Source organism: Perca flavescens, chromosome 4, assembly GCF_004354835.1.
Source record: "Perca flavescens isolate YP-PL-M2 chromosome 4, PFLA_1.0, whole genome shotgun sequence".
In the NCBI taxonomy this organism is placed as follows: Eukaryota; Metazoa; Chordata; class Actinopteri; order Perciformes; family Percidae; genus Perca; species Perca flavescens.
The window spans coordinates 17,311,454-17,334,941 of NC_041334.1; the positions used below are offsets into that span (position 1 = coordinate 17,311,454).

Below are 23,488 nucleotides of genomic sequence, written 5' to 3' on the forward strand. Positions count from 1 at the left end.
TATAACACCCCTAAACAAGTGAGATTATAAAATATAATAAGTAATTGATGATAAAGCACAGCACATTTGTAATAAATAATCCATAATCAACTGGATCAAAAATGAATAATCAAAATGAGTAATTGAATAAATAAAAAATTAAATTTCTTATTTTATTGCTGCTTTATAACTATGTGTAATATGGTTATATGTACGCTACCGATCAAAAGTCTTAGAACACCCCAATCTTTCCAGGTTTTTATTGAAATTCATGCAGTTCAATGTCTTATTGTACTCTGAAATAAAAGAATAGAACAAATGAACAATTTAAGTTAAAAAAGAAATCATGGAATCAATTTATAAACCAAAATGTATTCTAAATTTTGACTCATCAAAGTAGCCCCCTTTGGCAGATATAACACACTCGTGCTTTGCTTTCACTTTTCTGTCCAGTTCATCCCAAACCACTTCAATGGGGTTTAAGTCTGGTGACTGTGCTGGCCACTCCATGTTTTTAAGTTTACCATCTTGTTCTTTTTTGCTAAGGTAGTTCTGGCATAGCTTGGACTTATGTTTTGGGTCATTATCTTGCTGTAGGATGAACCCCTGACCAACTAGGCGTATACCAGAGGGTACTGCATGGCGCTGCAAAATGCTGTGGTAGCTGTTTAGGTTCAGGGTGCCTTTCACTCTGTACAAATCACCGACCCTGGATCCAGCAAAACAGCCCCAGACCATCACGCTTCCTCCTTCATGTTTGACAGTTGATGTCACACACATTGAGGAACCATCTTTTCGCCTACTCGACGGCGTACAAAAATCCTGCGTGATGAACCAAAGATTTCAAATTTTGATTCATCAGTCCATAGCACCTTCTTCTAGTCTTCAGTAGTCCATTGACAATGTTTCTTGGCCCAGGCAAGCCTCTTTTTCTTATTCTGACATCTTACCAATGGCTTTCTTGCTGCAACTCGACCTATCAAACCTGCAGCTCGAAGTCTTCTCTTTACAGTTGAAACTGAGACTTGCTTATTACGACCACTATTAAGCTGTGCTTGAAGCTGTTGTCCTGTGAGCCGCCTATCACGCAAGCTGTTGACTCTCAGAAACTTGTCTTCTGATTCTGTTGTGGCTTTGGGTCTGCCAGACCTCTTCCTGTCAGAGTTTCCCCCAGTTTCTAAGTGCCTTTTGATGGTGAAGAATACTGTACTCACTGACACCTTGACTTTCTTCGCAATTTCTCTGTAGGAAAGACCAACATTCCTAAGTGTTATGATGGTCTGTCTCTCTTCCATTGTTAATTGCCTTTTTCTTTTTATAGCAACACACTACTTTCTGCAGTACAATACTGTTCAAATAATGCTCACGAGGGTATGGTACCACAGTGTGTTCCAACAATACTTTTATACAAACAGAGGGGGTTGTAAGTAATCCAGAAGTTGGAACACCTCTGGGAATTTCCACTTTCAAAGCTTGATCAACCTCCATTGCTGCAGAACAGCTTTACATTGTTAACCCATTTCTTGTTCCCTGAAAAAGGCCTTTTTGTAAAATTCTGAAATGTACATTATTTTTCAGTTTTGGGTAACCTTACTTTTTGTTTTTTTAACCTCAGGCAGTTCCCCACTTACCTTTGTACCATTTCAAGCTATTCATTGGACTTGAACTGCTAAAATTTCAATAAAAAACAAAAAAAAATGGGGGTGTTCTAAAACCTTTGACTGGTAGTGTATATAGTATGTACAGTAAATCTTATCTTTTTACTCTGCTGTGTGTATTTTTTTTTTATCGCAGCAGGGGTTCATAAATTTGTAAATCAGCTCCCTTCTTGATTATTAGCTGATATAAATCACAACCACAGAACCTCCATACTGGATGGCTGTTTAAGTGAACAAAAAGTTTTAGTTGACCTTCTTTGAGTGCATATCATAATTATGTTTCATCTGGAGAGAGGATGTTGAACCTCTGAAGTAGTTTCTAAATTAACAAGTAAACAGGTTTAGAGTGCAGCGGCTGGCGTCCTGTAAGCAGCCACAGACTCAAATACTTTATTGTTTCCAAACTTTGATGTTATTACACTTCCCCCCAATTAGCATGGGCTACAACAGTACAAACATGGCATGCCATCTGTTTGCGTCTGCTTGCGTTTGATCAGAGCGTGCTTGTGTGGGTGCATACAAGGGAGGAGGGGGGATACATTATGTTTTTTTTTTTTTGGAACAAGGTGTTGTAAAATCCTCATTCATGAGACCAAAAAGTATCAGATTTGCTCCATTGTGTTTCAAATCTCCAGAGAGGATTTTAAATCCTGTGTGTGTGAGATGGCAGGTGATTAGGTTTATCCTCTACAAGCCCCCTGACAGCCTGGATATTAAACAATAAGGGTTTATACTTTGAAGGGACAAACCAGGCGGACTCAAGTCTGAAATATAACACAGCATCTCTCAGTGCTGAGAAACTTGACTGTGCTGTAATTATCAATCCTCTTAACGAGCAGAATGTAAAGTGGAGCCCGAAGGAGCCGGGCTGCGGCCTTATCTATGACAAACGGCTGAGCATCCTAATTGCACTGAGACATCTGACAGGATAAATTTATACCAGAAATGTGACCCATCTGACATGCTGGCAGGAGTGAGAGCACAGAGACCAGCTGAAGCTTCAATTCATTTCTGTGTACACACACTAAACACAACTAAAAATCACATATTTTGGGTCAATACTACTTTACCCAATACACGGGAATAGAAAATCAAGACAATTGGTTGTTTTGAGTGTTATTTTTTAAAGTACCGTTGGGCAGTGGTGGATGAAATATTCAGAATTTTTGCGAAAGTAAAAATATACCACAGTGTGTACTCTGTTACAATCAAAGGTCCTGCATTCAAAAAGTACAAACTATATTTATATCAAAATATACTTAAAGTACCTAAAGTAAGTACTGCATAATGAAGAATGGCCTATTTTGGAAGACATATTTTGTTGGATTATAATTATTATATTTTAATGTGTACGCAATAAGCATCACTTACATGTTGCAGTTGGTAAAGGTGGAGCTGATCTATACTATTTTTTTTTTTAAGATAATTTTTTGGGCTTTTCCACCTTTAATGGACAGGACAAGTGAGAAAGGGGAGAGAGAAGGGGAAGACATGCAGGAAATCGTCACAGGCTGGAGTCGAACCCTGGACCTCTGCGTCGAGGCATAAACCTCTAAATATATGTGCGCCTGCTCTACCACTGACCCAACCCGGCCACACATCTATACTACTTTATATGCTGCTGCGTATTCATTTGTTGATTATATTTTCTAATAATAATATAAATCTGCAAAGGAACTAGTAACTAAAGCAGTTATATAAATGTAGTGGAGTAAAATGTGCAATATTTCTGTTAATAAGCGCATAATAAAGGATTTATTAACCCTAACAAGGCATTGTCCTCGCTTTAGATCCGGTAGCTGTAATAAATGCATAATAATGTGTTTCTTATAAGTGCTTATACAGTAAATGTGTTTTAATCTAACAATAAATGTGTTTGATGCTATTATTAACACTCATGCAGCATTAACACAATAATAATGTTAATAAGCATCATATAAGGAGTTATAAGGTCCTTATTACCTATCAACTACTTCTTATTAAAAAGACCTTAATATAAAACCTTACCAAAAATAACACTAACACTTGGTCAAAACAACTCTTTGGTGGTACTGGGTAAAGTTAACCCATTATTACATTGGTGCGTCAGTATATTGTATTGTCAGTATACAAATCTGGACTAATTTTGACCCAGTGATATTTACTGTGTGTTTATGTAGTTGTTCGAAATGACAAAACACTGTGACCACATTAAGAAACTGTAAAACAAGAGCATAATCTCCATGTTGATGTAGATAATAAAATGTGATAATAGGATTAGGAGGATAAAAAGATCTCGGGTGTTCAGTGACAGCAGAAGGCATGATTAAACTGGCAGATGTGGGTTAAAACATGTGCACGACAAGTCCCAAAATATCACAACAAACATTAGAAGTTCCCTGCACTAGACCGTAGCATCACATACAGCTGCCTGGGGGTGATTAGCTGAGAGTGTTACAGCCATTTAAGGAAAGCAGGCAGTTTGGGGTACTGTCCTCAGATTGGCCGTGTGCTAACCAGCAAGGTGAAAGCAAGGAAGGGAGCTGTCATCTCTGGTCTTCATATTGGGGAGCTATATAAGGGCAATGATTTAATGTCATTCAGAGAGGAGAGACAGGGTGGCCAAGATTATGTCTCTGCTAACAAAATGTGAAGCTGAATTAAGACCAAAAGACTGCAGGAAATCTTTCCTAATCCACAATTTTTGGAGAGATTTGTCTAAAAACCCACTGGTTTTGCCACCTCACACACACCCCAACCTGCTTTGCCCCAGAGCCTTATCAGGATGCAGCAAGCATCTTCTGCAGGATTTCTGTCACTGGCAGGCAGCTCTCCTGTATTCTGACTCTCCCCTGCAATCTTCTGAGTCGCAAGACTGTCGCTCAGACAAAGACACATATACCAGCAGGAAATGAACAGCATCATCTTTTATTTTTTGATTAATTTGTCTTCTTGGCAGGTACAACAGAAAATGATAAAATTATAAGGGGGCAACATCATGTTTCAGACATTCAAAACAGGGAAAAACTTCCTCAGATGTTGGAGCAGGTTCCCGGGAGCTTTAACACTTGTATATTAATGCATGGTTACCAGCTGAGGTTTCTCCTCTGAATAATAAAAAATGAATGCACACTCACATTGGATGAACAATGTTGATGTTTGGTTTCCCCACTAAAAGAAATCATTAAAACATAACTAAGTAAACTCCCTGTCCTAGAATAACCCTTAGTGTCTGGTAAAAGTGGACTGATGTGCAGCCGTCCGAGCAACAACCACGATTTCAAGGCAGACCATGTTTGAGGGCGCTTAACTGGGCTCTAATATTCACAAAGTCATGCATCACCAAGCTGCTTTTCTAATACAAGTGTGGCAGCTGGGAGCACCAGATGTACAGAAGAATACGAGAGAAGCCGTCCAGAATGTGTGGCTGCTGGCTGATAAAATCTTGATAAAAGTTGTATTGGCTGTGCAGGATATTTCTCATCTATCCTTTTGCCATACAACAGCAGAAACTATAATTACATTCCAAGAGTATGGGGCTTAAAAGAGCAATGTTGTGGCTTGCAGCTGTTTAACTGCAGCACAAATGAAAGGTTGAAGTAGATAAGTAATATCTAGTTTAATACCAGGCTCCTGCCCCCAAACCCTTAATGCTGATTTAATTCCAAGAAAATGTTGTATGAAGCAAAACACAACTTAAAATGTTGATTAGAGAAATGGCGATAGCAAAATGCCTTAGATGAAGCACAGAATGCTTACTCAGATTTTCTGAGAGCTACTTGTGATTAAAAACATCTGTACAGTATCTGGAGTCGAAAAATACATTGCTTTCCCTCTGTTTACCTCAACCAAACAAATAAAGGTTTCAGAGACGGAATTCACTGATAAGAATAAAACCTCAGAAGAAACACACTTTCCAAAATGATATTTACATTTTATTTATGCTTTGATAACTAAATAGACCAGCCTATTACCTGGACGATGGAGACAGGATTATCAGGCTATATCGAGTATGTTTTATATGAAAGAAAAAAACAACTGAAAAACAGTCAGATCAACACGATATTAATAATATGACAATATATCAAGAATAGTACGTTGTCTTTTACATCACCTCTACATACTGGCGGTATTGTGCTTTGATAAGACTTTTGCAACTAGAACACAGATACAGAACGTTTGTTTAACAGCCCCACGAAACGCGATTAATTCCCCGAGAAAAGAAATCACCTCAAATCATCCTCCAATCGAGACAAGAGTTTAATGAAGTTGAATGAAAACTCCTCAACTCGTCGGGCACATGTGAAAATTAAAAAACTAATGGATGAGAAATGAAATTAGGTGCAGGTCATTCATTCACGGCACAGTCAACAAGTACACGCACACGCACACACAAGTATATAGGATGTATCATCTTCCTTTTCCTGTATATCATTTAGGCAAACTTGGTAATTATAATATTTATATATATAAATATATAAAAGAAAAAATTAGAGATGAAATGAAAAACATGCACTGGACAAATACAAGCATGCATTTACATGAGTAGACCTGAAATCATCACCAGTACATTTTAAATGGTAGATGATGCACCTCTAGCACTACCACTGTAACCACAAGCCCTGAACATTTCCCTGCACACCCGACTACACTCAATCGTGAACATAGATACATTCTCGTACAAACTACACAGAGTCCAGCTGCTGTTTTATGAAACGTTGCAACAGTTACAGATGTTGCTACATGTACAGAGGAGTAAGCAGTATGAATATTTGTCCCACTACCAGGCCAGTGTTGTGGGAAACTATCGTGTGTTGCTATGTAAAGGCATGGGGGCTCTTTTTATGATCTGCTGTCTATGGTGAGATAGCTGTACATGTTCCCTTGTTTATTTTTACATTTTATTTTTTGTCTTTTGAAAGAGAGGTCCGTGTCGGCAAGGTTCCTTCATGAGCATCCTTTGCGGCAGTATTCCAGAGGAAAACACAGAGATAGAAGAGTGCTGCATGAAATGTTCTCTGGAAAATTGACAGATATTTTTTATATTTGGGATATCCTCCCCACTTGGCCTCGGGTGACAGTTCTTTGTCGTATTTGATTTGTCCGCTTTACTCCTTTTGTATGTAAAAAGTGCCTCTGTTAGACTTTGTATCAGTTCCTCACACTCCCTGTGCCGGATAGTTCTTGTTGTATGGTTGGCTTTGGTTGCATAACACGCACTTTGATGCTTCATATGGGTATCTGCTCAGCAAGTGAAGTCTTCAAAGTTGCCCTGGCCCGGGTGATGAGGTAGCATGTTGCCAGGATATGTTGATGGTGTACGCAGGTTCTCGCAAGGAGCCTGAGAGAGAATTGGGAAGAGAGAGGAAATAAAAAAGGCAAGTAAGATAAAATAGAGAAGAGAGGAAGCACTGAGATAGAGGGGGGGCAAATGTGCATAGGGGGAGTCATTGCACCCAGTGTAAAATCAGAAAACAACATGCATTGGAGAAAACCTTAAAGTCATAAACTCCCAGAAAAACATGACATGGGCAACAAGGTAGGCAAGAGAGAAAAAAGGATCCTAAGAAACAATGGAGTTAAAAAAAAGATTTTCAGAAAATACTGAAAATGGTTGGAAAGACTACTAAGTCAGACAGGATGACAGATCAGAGGAGGAGCACCATTTCCCTTTTTTCTCAGCTAGGGCTCTGACTTACAATTAAAGTGAACTGGCTTCATTTACACTTGGAAATAAGTGAGCTGTCACACCCTCCAAAGCTCTAATTTCGGGCTGTCCCTGCTGGTCCCTTCCACCACCTTAGATTAAATTCAAGCCACTTTCTGCTCTCCTACTTCACTCTCTCTCTCTCTCTCTCTCTCTCTCTCTCTCTCTCTCTCTCTCTCTCCCTACTTCTCGCTCTCTCAATTTTCTCTCCGTCTCATCCCAATCACCGTTTCACTCCCTTTCCTGTCTCTCAAGTCTTTCCCTTCCTAGCTTCCTCCATCTCTATATCTTCACCAACTCCTTGACTCTTCCCCACCACCACCACCACTGTTACCGTTATGTCCTCCTTCACTCTGGCTGCAGCTGAGACCAGTGAAGACAAAGAAGAGAGTGTGCCACTGTCAAAGAAATGCAGTCTGACACAGTGAAAGTACATAGCAGTAGCCTACTGACATGGCGTTTCACATCATCCAGGCTCAGCACAGCTCCCCGGTCATTGTTGTTGCGGCCTTTGTGTTTCTTCCTCATGCATCGGCACAGCTTATACTTGATCACCTGAAAATAGGCGAGGACACCTATTACCAACCTTATGGGATCAAAACACAATATTCAAAAACATTTTTTTTTATCTTTTCATAGTTCAAGCCCACACACTTTGGTGTTTGAAGGATCAGGCAAAGTGACATTCAATAGAGATTGATTTTATGCATGTATAAATATGTTTCCTCCTCAAACCTGCACGTGAGCAGGAGGAAGCTTGCAACACAGAGTTGCTCTAATGAGAACGGACAGAGACATCCTGACTAATCTAAAATATAATACATCCAAAATGTTAATGTATTCAGAGTTGCTTGTGCTGAGTTGTGTATGTGTGCGTGTGTGTGTGTGTTGCACAGAGATGGGCTGCAGGGTTGTGAGGGACACAGTGTTCGTCATGCTCGCTAAAACACGTCCTTGTGCGGATGGTAAAATTGTGTGAATAAATCCATTTTGTGAGCAGGTAATTTCAATAATACTGGAGCAGTACACTTTTCCATAAACAATACATTGCACTGAATGTGAGTGAGAAGCTCCCGATGCTGATGGGAGATATTTTACCTCATATAGATAGTCAAAGAGTTCGAGAATAGTGAGGATGCTGGCTCCGATGAAGAGACCCATCTGACCTCCAATATCACCTGAAAAGACAAATAAGAAAGCAGAAATTGTACCTTTAAACAACGCAGAGAAGAACGCCATCTCTCTTCATTCACATGAAACAGCTTTGAAATGTACTTTTCATCTCTATTAAGGTCTTAAAGGTGAGAAATGTGACAGAAAACATAGATGTGTAAAAGTAAAAAAAGTAGCTGAAAAGCCATGATTAAAGAAACAGTTCTGTGTCTTGTGGGACCTGAACACCTATTATAAAAATGCAAGCGCTTGCGTTACTGTCACTTTGGATAAAAGGCATCCGTCATGTTGCCTACTGCATATTATCAATTCCCATGAAAATACGTGACAGCCAGTTACTTACCCAGAAGGCCTGCCAATTCGTAGGCTTTCTTTTGTTCAATGGTTTCGTAGTTCAGCGCTTCAAAGAAGATATCCAGAACCATAATGTTATCACTGTAAACAGAGAGAAAAGCACACAGTCTTAAGTCACATATACAAATGTTTCAGTTTATTTTCATACACTTTTTTTTATCAGTGTCCTCAGGCGGAGAAGATGATTGGTGAGTCTGCCACTTCCTGCAGATAACAGAGAAGATGCATTGAGTTGAGCAAATATCCTGCCGTCAGTAGCTAATTTCCCCTCGGTGGGTCTGGTCATTGAGGAAAACAAGGGAAATAATGACAGCTGTTTGATTTCATGCTGTGTTCATTTCTAAAACGCAGGACTTCAGCAGAAAGAAAAATAGTGAGGATGATTTTAAAGGCCCAGCAGCCAAGCGGACTATTACTTTGATTCTTGAATATCCTCTCCGTGGGCCGAATCAGACTTCACACCCACTGGAGTTCAAAACCATAACTCAAATTTGTAGTTTCTCTTTAAATTTAAGTCAAGACAAGTGATGATCTGTCAGTCTTAAAGGAAACATCTGGTAAAGCCGAGGGCTAAGTTAAAATGCAAATTACAGCTGATAATGTAGAGATGGAGATATACTATTACAGAATGAGTATGTGGGAGGGGAGATATACTCCAGGTCCTGCAGTTTGACTGCAAAAACGTTATTAAAAGCACATAAAATATCCTTAGTAAACACCATGAAAAACAGCCATCATACACTTAATTCCTCGCCCAGGGAGGTAATATCTAGGTCAGTGGTTCACAACCTTTTTTCTGACATACACCCACAGCCCTGTCAAGCCCTGTTTTGACCTGAGTGATTGGATCACAATTGGACAGCTCTAATTTACAAGTGAAAATGCACTCAGGATGTTTTGAGGACGCATCCACATACGGAGGTGGTCTGGGCAACATGTGGCCACATTCTTATAGCAGTGTGTACATGTAAGTGTCCTCAGACACATAAGGACCGTCTCAACTGTGAGCAGAACTACGTACTAATTTAAAGTATTTCTCATGTCACAGTAACCACTGAGAGTGTTTTGGATGTTATTATCATACTGTTGGTGAAGTGCTGCTGTTTCTGTTATATTGTTGTTTAAAAGCTCAGACAGAGCTTTTAAACAGACAGACAGACTGTGGGCAGCATTTTTTCATTAACATTAGTCATCGCACATTTCTAATGTATGATTTATGTGAGAGTAACAACTGACATTTATGCACACACTCACATACAACCAGCCTGTATGGAAACCGAAATGATGTACGTGTTTATTTGCATAAAGAGCGGGGAAGTGAGATCCGATCACAAGTGGTCACTTAGGACGCATTTGGAGACACATACTACTGCCAGGTGGGAACCCACTTACCTAGAGCTGTCCACTTGTAGATCAGATCACTCAGATTGGATTTTAATATCAAGTCAAAACAAGCCCTCAGATGATCTAGGTTTTTTCTTCTTCTTCAAATCTCCTGATTTGTAGGCCCACCTGTTTTGAGGTGCTAGCCTGCAGTTTGAATGCTTGCTTGTCAGTTGTTCTCAGTGAGTAACCTGCAATATATCTGATCAAAGCTGTGGTCAAACAGCCAACAAAGCTCTCTCTCTCTCTCTCTCTCTCTCTCTCTCTCTCTCTCTCTCTCTCTCTCTGTTAGTGGTTCCCAGTAGAAAGACATTCCACTGTCACTGTGCAGCCCAGATACCAGACCACTCCCAGCTAATGCTGATTAGACTGACATTGCTTGAAAATATGGCCAGAAAGCATGAACTAGATGGACTCGCAGCTATCTGCAGGGAATTAAATAAAACTTTCAGCGGGGAGAAGTGAAAGGTTTTTGCAGCACTTTGACTACATATGGTGTAATTATCTTGTCCTCAACCGCTCTGCCTGGAATGATAGATGAAAGATTCAACTATTATTGCACCCTCTCCTCATTCCTTGAACGGCTTTTGATCTTTTTATTAGATTTGGCAAAGAAACAGTCCATACTTGGATGATTAATCAAGCCAAGCTCTGATGTAAGCTCTTTATTCAATTTCCTCACCTCCGTGAAAAGAATCCAAGTTAACATGTTACAGCAGTTATTGTGCAGCATCTACTGTTAGCAAGTTGCTAAACATTTCAATTATATTTTATATAACACTTATGTATGATGCAACCTTGTATCAAGAGATTTCCAGTGCAGCAAGGGGAAGAAGGAGTGCTTGTACCTGTTAGTCTTAACAGGGGGGAATCTGAACCTTGAGCCAGAAGGCAAAATCTGAAATTCAGAGTGTAGGGGGTGGGCGCTGTCAGACAGGATGGCTTCAGCCTTGCTCCTACCTGTCTGCTAAACAGGTAAAGGTAGCATACTCTACTGTACCCCAAGATCTTGCTGCTCACTTTCACTATCCTGGATAGTGCCTTTTTGGCCTTGATGCTGAGGTTCCCGTTCCAGCAGATTCAAGAAAAAGTTAAAACAGACTCAGACTAATAAGTGACATGTTCTGTCTGTCATTGTTACAGTTGCTTCTACATGAATCCCTCTGCTGATTTGACAGAGAATCATTGATAAATTCAAAATGTATTTAGCGCTCTCATAGTTCTATCTATTTATCCATCTATCCATCCATCTATCTATCTATCTATCTATCTATCTATCTATCTATCTATCTATCTATCTATCTATCTATCTATCTATCTATCTATGAAAATGTACCGTATTTCAGAGATAATTATCTCATTAATTCAGAAAAAAGAAAGAAGAAAAAAGTTTTTAGTTTTGATTTTAGTTTGGTTTAAAAATAAATTCTGTGTGTGTTTCGTGGCTTTAAATACATGGTTGGAGAATGGCCAGTTTAGTTTAGTTTTGGTTTTTATGTCATACTGCATTAACATTGCGAGACAGGGCATGCCTTGGTGGAAGTCTCTCCAAGTGTCCTTCTAGTGTTCTTGTGATATTTTATGTGAAGCAACAGACTGTAGCACTGTGATCAAGACAAATTTCCTCTCGGGTTAATTAGAAGATGGTTGAATTCTTCAATTATCACCCATCACTGAAAAAGGTAATAAAATTAAAGTCTCCCTCAACCCAAAAATGTGCAGTCTATTTTTTTTTAAGAGTTTTCAGGCTCATTTGCGGAAGGGTCTCTGTGCTCACCTTAAATATGAGTTTAAGACACGTATAAAAATGATATAGTAACATAATAACTAGTTTGGAAGACAGTCGTGATCAGATATGCAACTTAAAGAAGTGTGTGGTGAAAACCGGAACACCCACATACCCCTAATTTACAGTGACGTAGGAGACATCTTGTGCTCATCACTGGATAAATACAGTAAGACATAAGAATGTGACTTACGATATGTACTGCTCTGTCTTGTTGAATTTCTTGGCGAGGTACTTGGCTGATGCTTTGCTGGGTATCTTGACAAAGGACATTTCTTTACCGTAGCGTGTCATGTTGCACGGTGTCTCGCACACGCAATAGTCATTGTCTCTCTCAACAAGAAAGTCTGAAAAATAGATTAGGCAGAAAGAGAATTGAAGAGACTAAAACAGAGAAGACACTATGACAGATATATTTATTGTTAGCCCAAGATGACAAACATTATGCCAGCAGAGTGAAAGGCATCAAACTTGTGAAAAGATGCCGCAAGGAGACACTGACACCGAAGGGACCCTTTTAAGAAATATAAAACATAGAAGACACACGGTGAAAGAGTCAGCAAGAAAGCGGCAGCCAGAGGCCAACACGTGAAAAAGCCAGAAATTGACAACAAGCAACAGACATGAAAGGCCTGACAGGTATCAGTTGATGGAGAGAAAGGGGAGTGTGTAAAAGAGAGCCTCAGCGCCAGGACTGAGGTTTACTCTTTGAGAATGGCCACCATCAGGCTTAAGGCACACTATTTTCTGTTATCAGCGGGGACTCTGAACAGTGGGACATAGACATTGAACATAGTGCGCGCGCACGCGCACACACACACACACACACACACACACACACACACACACACACACACACACACACACACACACACACACACACACACACACACACTGGGTCTTCTGCTTACCCAAGGCAGGATCTGCACACTCCTTGTACTGCTCCGGGGTGCAGTATGGGGCATCTCCTAAGGACAGGAAGGAGAAACACAATGTTCTCAATGTGAACAAAACAAGGGAGAAAGGGAACAATAGGGTTTTCAAAGAAGCACAAAGGACGACGAGATCTGGGTTTATAAATAATTTTGCCTCAGACTGTCATTACCGTCCTTATTACGACATATTCCTCACAAATGTGATCTCATCTCATAATTGATTTTTTATAACTTTTGTACTTTCGCTGCCTATCATCATCACTTTCAGTCTGTGTCACCCTCTCCATCTTGTCTCTAGTGGCAGTTGAGCCATCCCTCTCCCTCAGGAAAAAAGACATGTCTTAGATGTAGAGGAAATAATTTCCCAATTGCAATTATTCACTGCATGTTGCTTCATACACTCTTTAAAAATCACTCTCATGACAGCGAGATAGCAGAAATGAATGGGAGCAGAGGATTTTAGCTGGAGAGTTCTCTGGAGACCCACATTAATCAACTGCACATTCACTATAAGATAGCAGCTAATCCTGATTACAACACAGACTGATTGTCTGGCTCTCTCTGGATGTGCAAACACAGAGCTGAAAGTGACCCTGATTGAAGAGAGAGACATTAACAATTATTGGACAGGTGAGTGCAGGTTAACGGAGGCCAAATTCGAATGTTTCCTCTGTGCCAAACTCCTTTTCAATTTGCCTTCTGAGATTACACACTGTGATTAAATGTAGAAGCTAGACAGCAAATGCCAGCTGTAATCACTGCACAAACACAAAGTGAAAATAGTTGAGTTTTCCGAATCACTGGAGTGTAAAAGTATCTGATGCATCTGCAGTCGCTGGCAAATAGCTGTTTGTTCCTTAAGAATAGCTTTTGTCACCACGATTTCAAATGAAAGCACTTCCAACAACATCAACAGGCACTGCAACATAAATAAATATAAATATAAATGTAGATATACAGCTTTTGTATCCAGCAATGAGATGCCCTTCTGGTTCCTACCAGGCATGTGGACCATCCTGCAGTTGCAGTTCTCCACCAGGTATCGTGTCTCACAGTCGATCCGGCAGGCTGTGATGCTGTAAGTGTTGAAGAAGTCTGAGTCCATCGGTGTGGCCTTGCAGTCGCCCCACGGTGGAGGCAGGTACGTCAGCTGACAGAGACAGAAGCAACAGTGCAGAACCACTTTAGTTATAGAGCATATTGTCTGTTGAACATCCTCTCTTGTGCTCTGTTAATGCAATCTTCATACTGTGTACTTTCTGTCAATATATCTATATTAGAAGCCGTTACGCATTTAATTTATTTGGCACAGAAAATGAATCTCGTTCTTACTCCATGGTGAATACATGTGTATAGTGGTGCTTATTGTGGGAGCTTCTCTCCTACGCGTCTTCTATTCCCAGTGTCTCCGGTGCTTCCATTGTACTGCCCACTCTCCATGCAGGAACTGAATGGTATCAGCTGTGCAGTAGAGCTGTGATGTTGAAGTCTACACTCTAAAAAGCTTTGCTGCCCATGTCCGTGCGCTCCCAGACGTTCAAACTAGTCATCTAGGCAAGCACAAACGGGCTTTTGTACAATGTGTGTTGCCATATTCCTTCTGCAAATGTGCATTTTCTATCACTCTTGTGCAATATGTGCAATAAAATATCCACTTTATATAGACTTTTAGACATCTCTGTTCTTCCTCCCTCCCATCCTCTGACCTCTGTATATCTTCAATGTCTAACACATGGTCTTCTGTGAATCCTTTGCAGTGCCATGCACAGCGTGTATTACATTTTTTGGTACGGCTCACACAACCATTTATACAGCGCACCAATATAAACTTTTACAGATATTTAGAATTTTCATCTTTTATATTTATTTTTCTAATTATTATTATTCCGTTCCCCGTCGAAACCTCAGAGGTATTTAAATAACTGTAAACCAAGAAGACTAATAAAACCAAGTTCTAACGAAACAAATGTTCACATTTGAGAAGCTGATGCAAGTGAATTTTTATATCACAATGAATGTGATCGACTAATCAATTCATTGACCGATTGTTTCAGCTCTTCATGTGAGAAATAAAACCTTTGAATCTTGAAGCTTGTGCCCACTGGTGGAATCAGGGGAGGGGTGTAGAGGGCGACCGCCCTCATTTCCCCTATGTTCTAAAAAAAAATTGCAGCAAAAGTGCACTCTTGGATGCCCCGATGGCAGATAAAATATGATGAAGTGCCTGCTAGGGTGGCCTTTCAGTAAAGAAATCAAGATGCAGTGCACTAATGGGTGCCGTTAAACTGAGAAAACATGATGCAGTGCCATATAGGCTGCCTTACATGCAGGAAAACTTTCTGCTTGCCCGTGCCCCACCACATGCAGCTGTTACCCTTTTTATTTTACAGTTTTTTCTATAACAGTTAGCACATGTTGCCTAATAGGTTACTCTATGGCTCACAAAGTAGACTGCAGAATAAAGCCTGTTGTAGCTTCAAGGACATTACACACCCTGGTCACTCTCTGTTCTCTCCACTGCCCTCTGGTAGGAGATTCAGGTCCATCAAGTCCAAACCAAACAGGTTAAAAAACAGCTTCTATCCAAAAGCTGTTAACTCCATAACACCAAATGGCCACTGAAAAAGAACAACTATTAAACCTGGGACTGTTCTGTTTGTGTGTGTGGTGCTGGTTTGTCTGTCTGTTTGCACTGTATGTACTTTGCTAAGTTTAGGAGGAAGATTGGAATTAGTTTTGTGGAACTTTTAATTATGAGTGTGCCTATAAGGGAAAAGCGGTTTTCTACCCTAATCCTAACTTATATCTATTTATGTATTTTATCCTGGCTTGACTGTTTGTGTTTTTAATGTTGTGTTATGCCGTCAATGCGGAGCTGCTAAACTGCTTTTCATTGTCTGTAAAGTAATGACAAATAAACTATTCTATTCTGACAAAATACAATGTTATTTAACACTATGCAGTATAGAGGCAAGAATTCAACAAGCATGAACATATTAAAAACCTGCAGTACATAATGACATGTATGTAGTTTGTCTGTCATGCCAGTGTGATTTGATCCGTTCACACTGTCATTGGAAACAGATGTTTGTCAGTGAAAGGTTTGGGCCACTTTTAAATGCAGTTTGAAATACAGTTGCAGCTTAAAACTCTAATTGTTTATTTTTCTTTTATGTATTATTATTTCACTCTTTTTTTAACTGCTCAGACATATGGCAGTGGTTTTACTGCCATGTACATACAGCTTTCTTGTTTGTAAAAACTCATCATTACACATCTCATTCTCTGTACATAAATATACACTTTATATATGTGTAGGCTGCACAGTGTCTTACTTCTTAGCACAGTCACCTTTGTGGAATGTGCATGTTTTGTGTGGGTTTCCTGCGGGTTTTGCTCCGGTTTCTTCCCACAGTTCAAACACATGGGTTCATTGGATACTCAAAACTGTAATAAATGATCATAACTACTATTTCCATCATGTGTTGTTTTTAATTCAATTCTTTCTCTCAGCATCTGTTGTGTCTTGTCCCTTTGTGTTAATGGTGTCTCTGTGTCTCTCCTCTTTGCAGGTCTCTGAGGTACAGAAGTGTTTAGTTTTCTTTCTTGTTTTATATAATAGCACATGTTAACATGGAATAAGGCATATATAGGGCTATTTAAACAGCATGTAAACAGAAAACCAATTAATCATCAACAAAAACTAATATAAGTCTAGGTCAGAAAACCAGCACAGTCATAACACTTAAAAAGAAAAAGAAATAACCATGAATTAAGATGGGATAATGATGAGCATATTACTTGACCACTGGAGAGATCACAACCCTATAGGCGCTACTACTCCCTGGCCTCTATCATCAGGGCATCTAAACATGTTAATGTATCCAATAGACAGAAAAATTGGGACATATAAAGTAGGACAAATGAAAAAATATATACATCCAACTCCAAAACAAGTCCCAATAAGTCTTGTTTATACTTAAGGTTGTACCATAGTATACATGTAGAAAACGCAAACTGAAATCACTCAGACAGAGTGCTTTTTGAAATGTACATATATGAGAATATTAGCAATATTCATTTAGATTTCAGCTGTCTTAAAAAAGGACAAACTTTGATGCATTAAATGAAGTGCAAACAGCCCCTGTGTGTTTCCGTCTCATCGGTTCAAACAGTGCATCACTGAGTGCTCACACAGCAATAAATTAAAGGCCACCGTTATGATTTAGGGGCCTGCTTTTTACAATTTGTACTGAGGTGCAAGAGGCAGCCGCGTGTGTCGCGCACTGGATTTGGTTACTAATAACCCAAGACGATGTTCAACATGCACATACAGAGTTCACACACACATACACATACTGTAACGATCACTCAAGTAAACCAGATAGCTCAGACTAAAATCTAGTCAGGCGATTATCATGATTTCTTTGCCTATTTTCACATCAAGGACGTTTCACAAAGTCAAAGAGAGCATAAAAACAATCAGTAATCAGTAAAAGGTGCTTGTGTATTTATTTACCTCACCACGTAGGCTAGACCTATTGGAAGAGCTATGTGAATGGGTAATGACTCTCTTATGCTCAGAGTTCTGTTATTTCAATTTCTCTGCATCTTCAAAAGTTCTACTCAGCCATCCTAAACCAACTTGTGGTAACATTACTTCCTATTGGTTAAACTTCTGCAAAAGTGTGGACAACAAAAGTGAAACTGGCGTAAGAGGTTTCAGGACATGTTAGCATGCTGTTTAACAACCATGATGAAGAAAACAAATCATGTTAAGATTGTGATCTCAATTCCCCCTTTCTCAACTAAGTGAGAGAGCGCAAACGAAAGGGTGAGAGGTAGAAAAAAAGAGGAAAGCCAAGAGTCAGCAAGACTCTGCAGACAGAAACAGAGGAGAAAGGGGGGAGCAAACATTCTGTTCTTTTTGCTTTTAAGTAGGGAGAAATTGCAGATTTTTCTTTTGTGGGATCATGGTGAGTGACAGTTTGGCTGGCAGAAAAGACCCCGACAGTTTTACACTACAGGACTGCAGAAACAGGCAGTTAAATGAATGTGAGCAAACTGCATTAGATTAATGAAGAGTGAGCCTGCCAACCAATTAAATAAATAAATATATATAGAGAGAGAGAGCGAGACAGGGGATCATATTAAAGAGAGAGGGATTGTATTAGAGGAATTGTAATAACTGTTGTAGAGGAAAAAAGTGACGGAGCTAGTGAGAAATCGAGAAAAACAAAGAGGGACAGTTTCCTGCAGACGCGACATTGGCAGCATGCAAAATCCTGCTGCAGCTCGGCGACACTCACATCACTCACTGGTATTGTGGACGTGGAAGGACTGAGATCACTCCCAAATCCATCCCTTTCTCTCCACCATTCATTATGCATGGTTTTGTAGCATATTAGGGGCTATGGAGTATATGATTTGTCTGGCTTTATGCTCGCCATCATACCAGAATTATATACAGTTTAAAAATAACCTACATTCACTTTGTTTCACTGAGCCAAACAGACTTCCACAAGATGACTGGGGAAATGTTATTTTTGTTAAGGCACCAAATTTGTAACAGCAGAACATCAGAACTGTACAATGGCCCAGAGTCTCCAAGGGTTCAGCAAACATGAGCAGTCCCTTCAGCTGCACTGTGGGATTGCTAAATATGTAGCAGCGTTCAATTTCCAATCAAAACCGCCTTTTCAACCAAAAGAGAAACTGTCCTTACAATTGTCACATTATTGATGCACTGAAGCACACTTTTTGCCTTCTGTGTGAAACACAAGATTGATTCCCAGCCAAAATGATGTTTTTAACCTCCTTTGTGTGAAGGCAGAAAAGTCGTTGTCCTTCAAAACACAGTATAGTGCTGAGACTGAGAGTGCAGTGCTTACCATGTAGGACGCCTCATTTAAACCCCCAAGGGTCCAACAAAAGCCTTGAAAATGGCTGCCAACAAATATGTTACTCTCCTGGGTAGCTCAATCACTGAGGCACATACACAGTGTGACCTGACAATGGTGAACACCCAGATTAAAGGAGAATTCCGGTCGATTTCAACCTGTAGCTCTGTTGTTTGTAAATTAGGAGTACTGTCAGTAGCGAGAAAAACGTAAACAAACGGTGCCGCTTAAACTTAATTTTTTCATTGAAAAGTTTATTTGACTAAGTTAAGTTTATTTTCTTTCTTTCTTCTCACCCATTTTGTTTATTTATACAATATATGTTTTTACATTATACATGTTTAATGTAAGTATACAAGTGCAGATTGGTGTTCAAGTGTTCAATAAATGTTTTTGTTGAGAAATTTTGTGTATCTTAAGTACTTATTAGTGTTAAATTTTATCTTTCAAATAGAGGTTAAAAACAAGCAAATATTGGCCAAAAATAATCGGCAGCATATATCGGCCATTGGCCGACCCTGATTTCAAAAGGTCGGCATCGGCCTGAGAAAACCCATATCGGTCGACCTCTACAGTAGATGTGACAGAAAGGCATAAAAGTTGTGTTTATCCATACCTCTGTTGATTTCATGCTTTCCGGTGAAGTCCACACTAATCGATTGCTGATCTCATACAATCCAATATTCCAAAATGCATTTTTTCCACAAAAAACAATTTGCCAAGGTTCTCTCCATAGTAATGAGGATGTATCAACAGGCTGTAACCTGACACCACAGTGGAGCGAGCAGAGCTGGGGCAGTTCAAGAGTTCAACAGCTCATTTGCATAGTTAACCTAGCAACGGCGGAAGAAGCAGGGAGGAGCTCACAGAGCTGACAGACGGAGCTTGGAGTTAGATCAGGACTAATGTGAGAAAATGGTTCCAGTTTGTGCCTTTCCAAATTGCGGCAACCAAATGAAGAGATATTTGAGCTTGAGCTTTCACCGTTTACCCCTCCGCAGCCGGGAGATTTTACAGTTATGGCTGGTTGCGTTTGATGCGGGTACATGGTGGTGCTCGTGTGGATACTGTATCGCAATGACCACCGAGGAAGAAAGCCTGTGCTGTAAGGAATGGGATCTCATACAGCCTGGTCTGGATGGCTCCCCCAGATAACGGATGAGTGAGTACAACAGGCTTTCGTAACTCGGTCCTAGCTTAGGTACATTTGGTTTTAGTTGTAAGTAGACATTCAAAACACTAATCACAGAGCTGCCAACTTTTCCCAAAACCTTGGAGTGAGATTTGGTGGGGCGAACCCAAATTTTGCTGCGTACAATTCAGCATCATTACTGTCAGGGTTTAAATTGTGATTTGTTATGTGGGGGGGTTCTCCGTAAAGGGGTCCGGGGGTATGCCCCCCCTTCGGGATCTTTTTAAAAATAAACCATTAAATGGCACTTTCTGGAGAGTTTTGTGCAAAGAAATGGAGAAATCGAGTCTTACATGATATGTGCAAACTTTGCATTGTTGTAGTATCAACAGGTATTAGGGCATTTAGCATTTACATGCTACTGTACTGCCAGTACAGAGCTACGGGTTGAAATTGACTCTGCGTATCTGCTGCGGAGGGCTGCGGACCGCCGGAGCTGGGACGCCGTTCTGCAGCCAGAGGAAATACACACGTTGACTTTAATGGAAACCTAATGAATCCGCCGCCGTCTCGGAGCCGTTCCGCAGCCGTTCCGCATCTGATGGAAATCCACGGTTAGTGTTCCTGGTTGCTGTGTTTTCTGTTTCTGTCTTGATCTTAATTTTTATTAATTTTATTATTTCTTAATAATTACTTTTTGCCTGCTTTATCCTGGACTCCTTTTGCTTTGTATATTTGTCCTTGTTAATTAAATCTTCAGACCATTCCACTGCCTACCGTCTCTGCATTTTGGGTCCGCCATTCTCCGACTTCATAACATCTAAAGTAAAACTAGTCGTTCTGCAAAAAAAAAAAAAAATCCCCGATGACTAATTATTATATAGTACATTATTAGATTGGTAATAGTGATGCAACAATATGTAAGCAGCATTTTACTGTTGTAGCTGAGGTGTAGCTAGGTTTAACTATAGTCCAGTGGTTCCCAATCTAGGGTTTTCATCAAAAGATAAATTACTTGACCCCTGACTAAGGGTTCCAGAGATGGTTAAGAGAGTTCTGCTAGAATATTTTTTTATTGGACTTTTTTGTAATCTTTGCTATTTTGGTTAAATATTAGATAATTTCTACCTCTAATTTATTTATTTCAATAAAACAACCTGAGAGGTTTAGAGAGGAAATCCCTTTTGGTTGAACTGCTTTGGTTGAAAGACTTCACAAGCCTAAATGATTGGGAACTATGGACCTAAGATTTAACAATACAATGTGTTTTATAAGCTTATCATATGTTTTAATGTAAAATCCCAGTCTTAAAGTAACTACAGCTGTCAGACAAATGTAGTGGAGTAAAAAGTACAATATTTGTCTCTGAAATGAATTAGAGGCATAAAGCAGCATCAAATGGAAATACTGAAGTAAAATATAAGTATTCAATTCTCCACGGTAACATAACTTTATATAATCTAATAAAAAGTTTGATTATCAAGTTAATGTTTGGAAATGTTAGTAATGGAGGAAGAAAGAAAATGAATCATGTAGTCTGTGTGTGGACCAGAAGGTTTAAAAGTCAGTGGTTTCAGCAGGAGCCACCTTTTCAGATTACAGAGAGTCATTTGATTCAAAAATCATATACAAATATGCCTTAGTGGAGCTTCAAATACATTCAGAATGCGTCTCATTTGCCTTGACATCCTTAAACACACAGAGAGGGGTTTTTGATAGGAACAGCTTGTGCTCACTGTTTGTATTTCAAATCACTGAGATGCTGACTGGGCTGTGAATGTTCAGTAAAGCTCTCAGTCTGCTGGGAATGATGGGAGCAGACAGGGGCAGAGCCATCACAAGTGCCTCAGATGCAGCAGAAAGATCCTCCAGATGGTTGAGGATCGAGGGGAGTATGCAGGAGAGCTGTAATCGGGCCTTAAAAGTACGGCCCGAAAAGGCCCGAGCCCGAAAGAGTTCGGCCCGAGCCCGACCCGTACATTTTGATTGACAGTTTTTTAAAAGCCCGAACCCGTTTACAGCCCGACTGTAAAGGCCGTCTATCAGCATCATTAGAGTGTCGGACACGCGCTTCGCACCGCGAGCGGGCACACGCACCACTCGGCGGAAAAGGGAGAGAAAGAAAAAAGAGACTGCGCCGCACGCACACAGCTCCTTTGTCTTTCGTAAAAAAATGAGTAATTTATACATTTTTTAACATCATTTATTCATAAATAACGGAGGCTATCGGCCACTAGGAAGTTGGAACATAGAAATGAATTAAGTCCTCCAGAGACCAGCCTCCGTTTCACCTCCTCAGGATCCATTTTCACGCTAATCGAAACGCATCACCTGACCGCTCATATACCATGCAGCCCGAAGCGCAAGCCCGAGCCCGGCCCGAGCCCGTGAAAAATTATATAAATTAAGCCCGAACCCGTCGGGTCCCGTCGGGTTCGGGCAAAGATCTTCAGCTCTAGTATGCAGGAGAGCGTGAGTGGTACTGGGACACAGACCTGGGCTTGATCAACCCTAGCAGGGTCACCTGGGCCATGCAGGATGTTAAAAGCCCAGAAACACCCACAATGATCCCAGGATGCATCACTGATTATATTAGCCACTTTGTGAATTGATGTATGTTTACCCTAGATAAGATGTTTGCATAACAATTTCCTCATAAAATTCTAAGTGTCCATGTAAACAGACATCTGGGACAGAAAAGCAATCCAATTTGAAGGTGTTAGAGTGAAAACTGAATTTCACATTAAAATGCTTTTGCCTATTGAAAAACTGACAGTATTACATTAATGTCTAAGTCTTTTTTGCTTTTGTTTGCAACATTGTTTTGAAAAAAAAAGCTATACAAATAAAGGTTATTATCATCATTATTATTATTATTAAAGAATAACTAAACCCCAGAGTTTTTTCCATAGACTGTAAAAATAATGGACGAAGCATTAGTGACGTTACCCATTGGTTTGTGGACACTGGAAGGCCGTTTTAAATCCGAGAGTTGGCATTTTGGCCGTCGCCATCTTGATATTTTGGAGCCAGAAGTGGCCATATATATGGACAAGAGGGCAGAGCTGGGGAGGATGACGCAGCTAAGCCAGTGTCGTGTATGGTTTCAATGGCATTTAAACGCTGCAGAGGAAAAGTCGGTGATTTTCAACTGGGTGACGCAATTATCAAGCAGAGTTTTGCTGGCGGGTAAACGGGGACCTCCGGGCACTGGCGACGTTCATCTGCACGTACGGCAGTATACACAGACAGAGCTGGTCAACACGACCCAGACAACATGCCATCTGACACCAGATCAGCCGTTACCAAAATTCAATTGCAACAGCCGGGTTTCAACCTGTAGAAGGCGGTCGCTAATCTCGCTATGCATATTTATAACACAATATGTAGAATTAAAATACTTTGCACTAAAAAGTCAAGATTTGGACCTGAATTCAATTCAATTTAATTCAATTGAAGCCATCAACAAAACTACTAAATACCTATATACATTGGTTATCAG

The 23,488-nt window shown here is 40.0% G+C and overlaps 1 protein-coding gene across 5 annotated transcripts in view; it reads right to left on the reverse strand.

The window, feature by feature from the left end:
- Positions 1 to 4,528: 4,528 nt before the first annotated feature.
- Positions 4,529 to 23,488, reverse strand: part of asic1b (acid-sensing (proton-gated) ion channel 1b) — a 189,362-nt gene continuing 170,402 nt past the window's right edge. For all 5 annotated transcript variants that reach the window (XM_028576117.1, XM_028576115.1, XM_028576116.1 and 2 more), the window contains 7 exons: positions 13,954 to 14,104; positions 12,931 to 12,987; positions 12,213 to 12,366; positions 8,840 to 8,931; positions 8,422 to 8,501; positions 7,777 to 7,878; positions 4,529 to 6,957 (listed from right to left, as the gene is read on the reverse strand). In XM_028576117.1, coding sequence (XP_028431918.1) covers positions 6,862 to 6,957; positions 7,777 to 7,878; positions 8,422 to 8,501; positions 8,840 to 8,931; positions 12,213 to 12,366; positions 12,931 to 12,987; positions 13,954 to 14,104 — 732 coding nt within the window. In that variant the 3' untranslated portion in view covers positions 4,529 to 6,861. The remainder of the gene's footprint in view (positions 6,958 to 7,776; positions 7,879 to 8,421; positions 8,502 to 8,839; positions 8,932 to 12,212; positions 12,367 to 12,930; positions 12,988 to 13,953; positions 14,105 to 23,488) is intronic.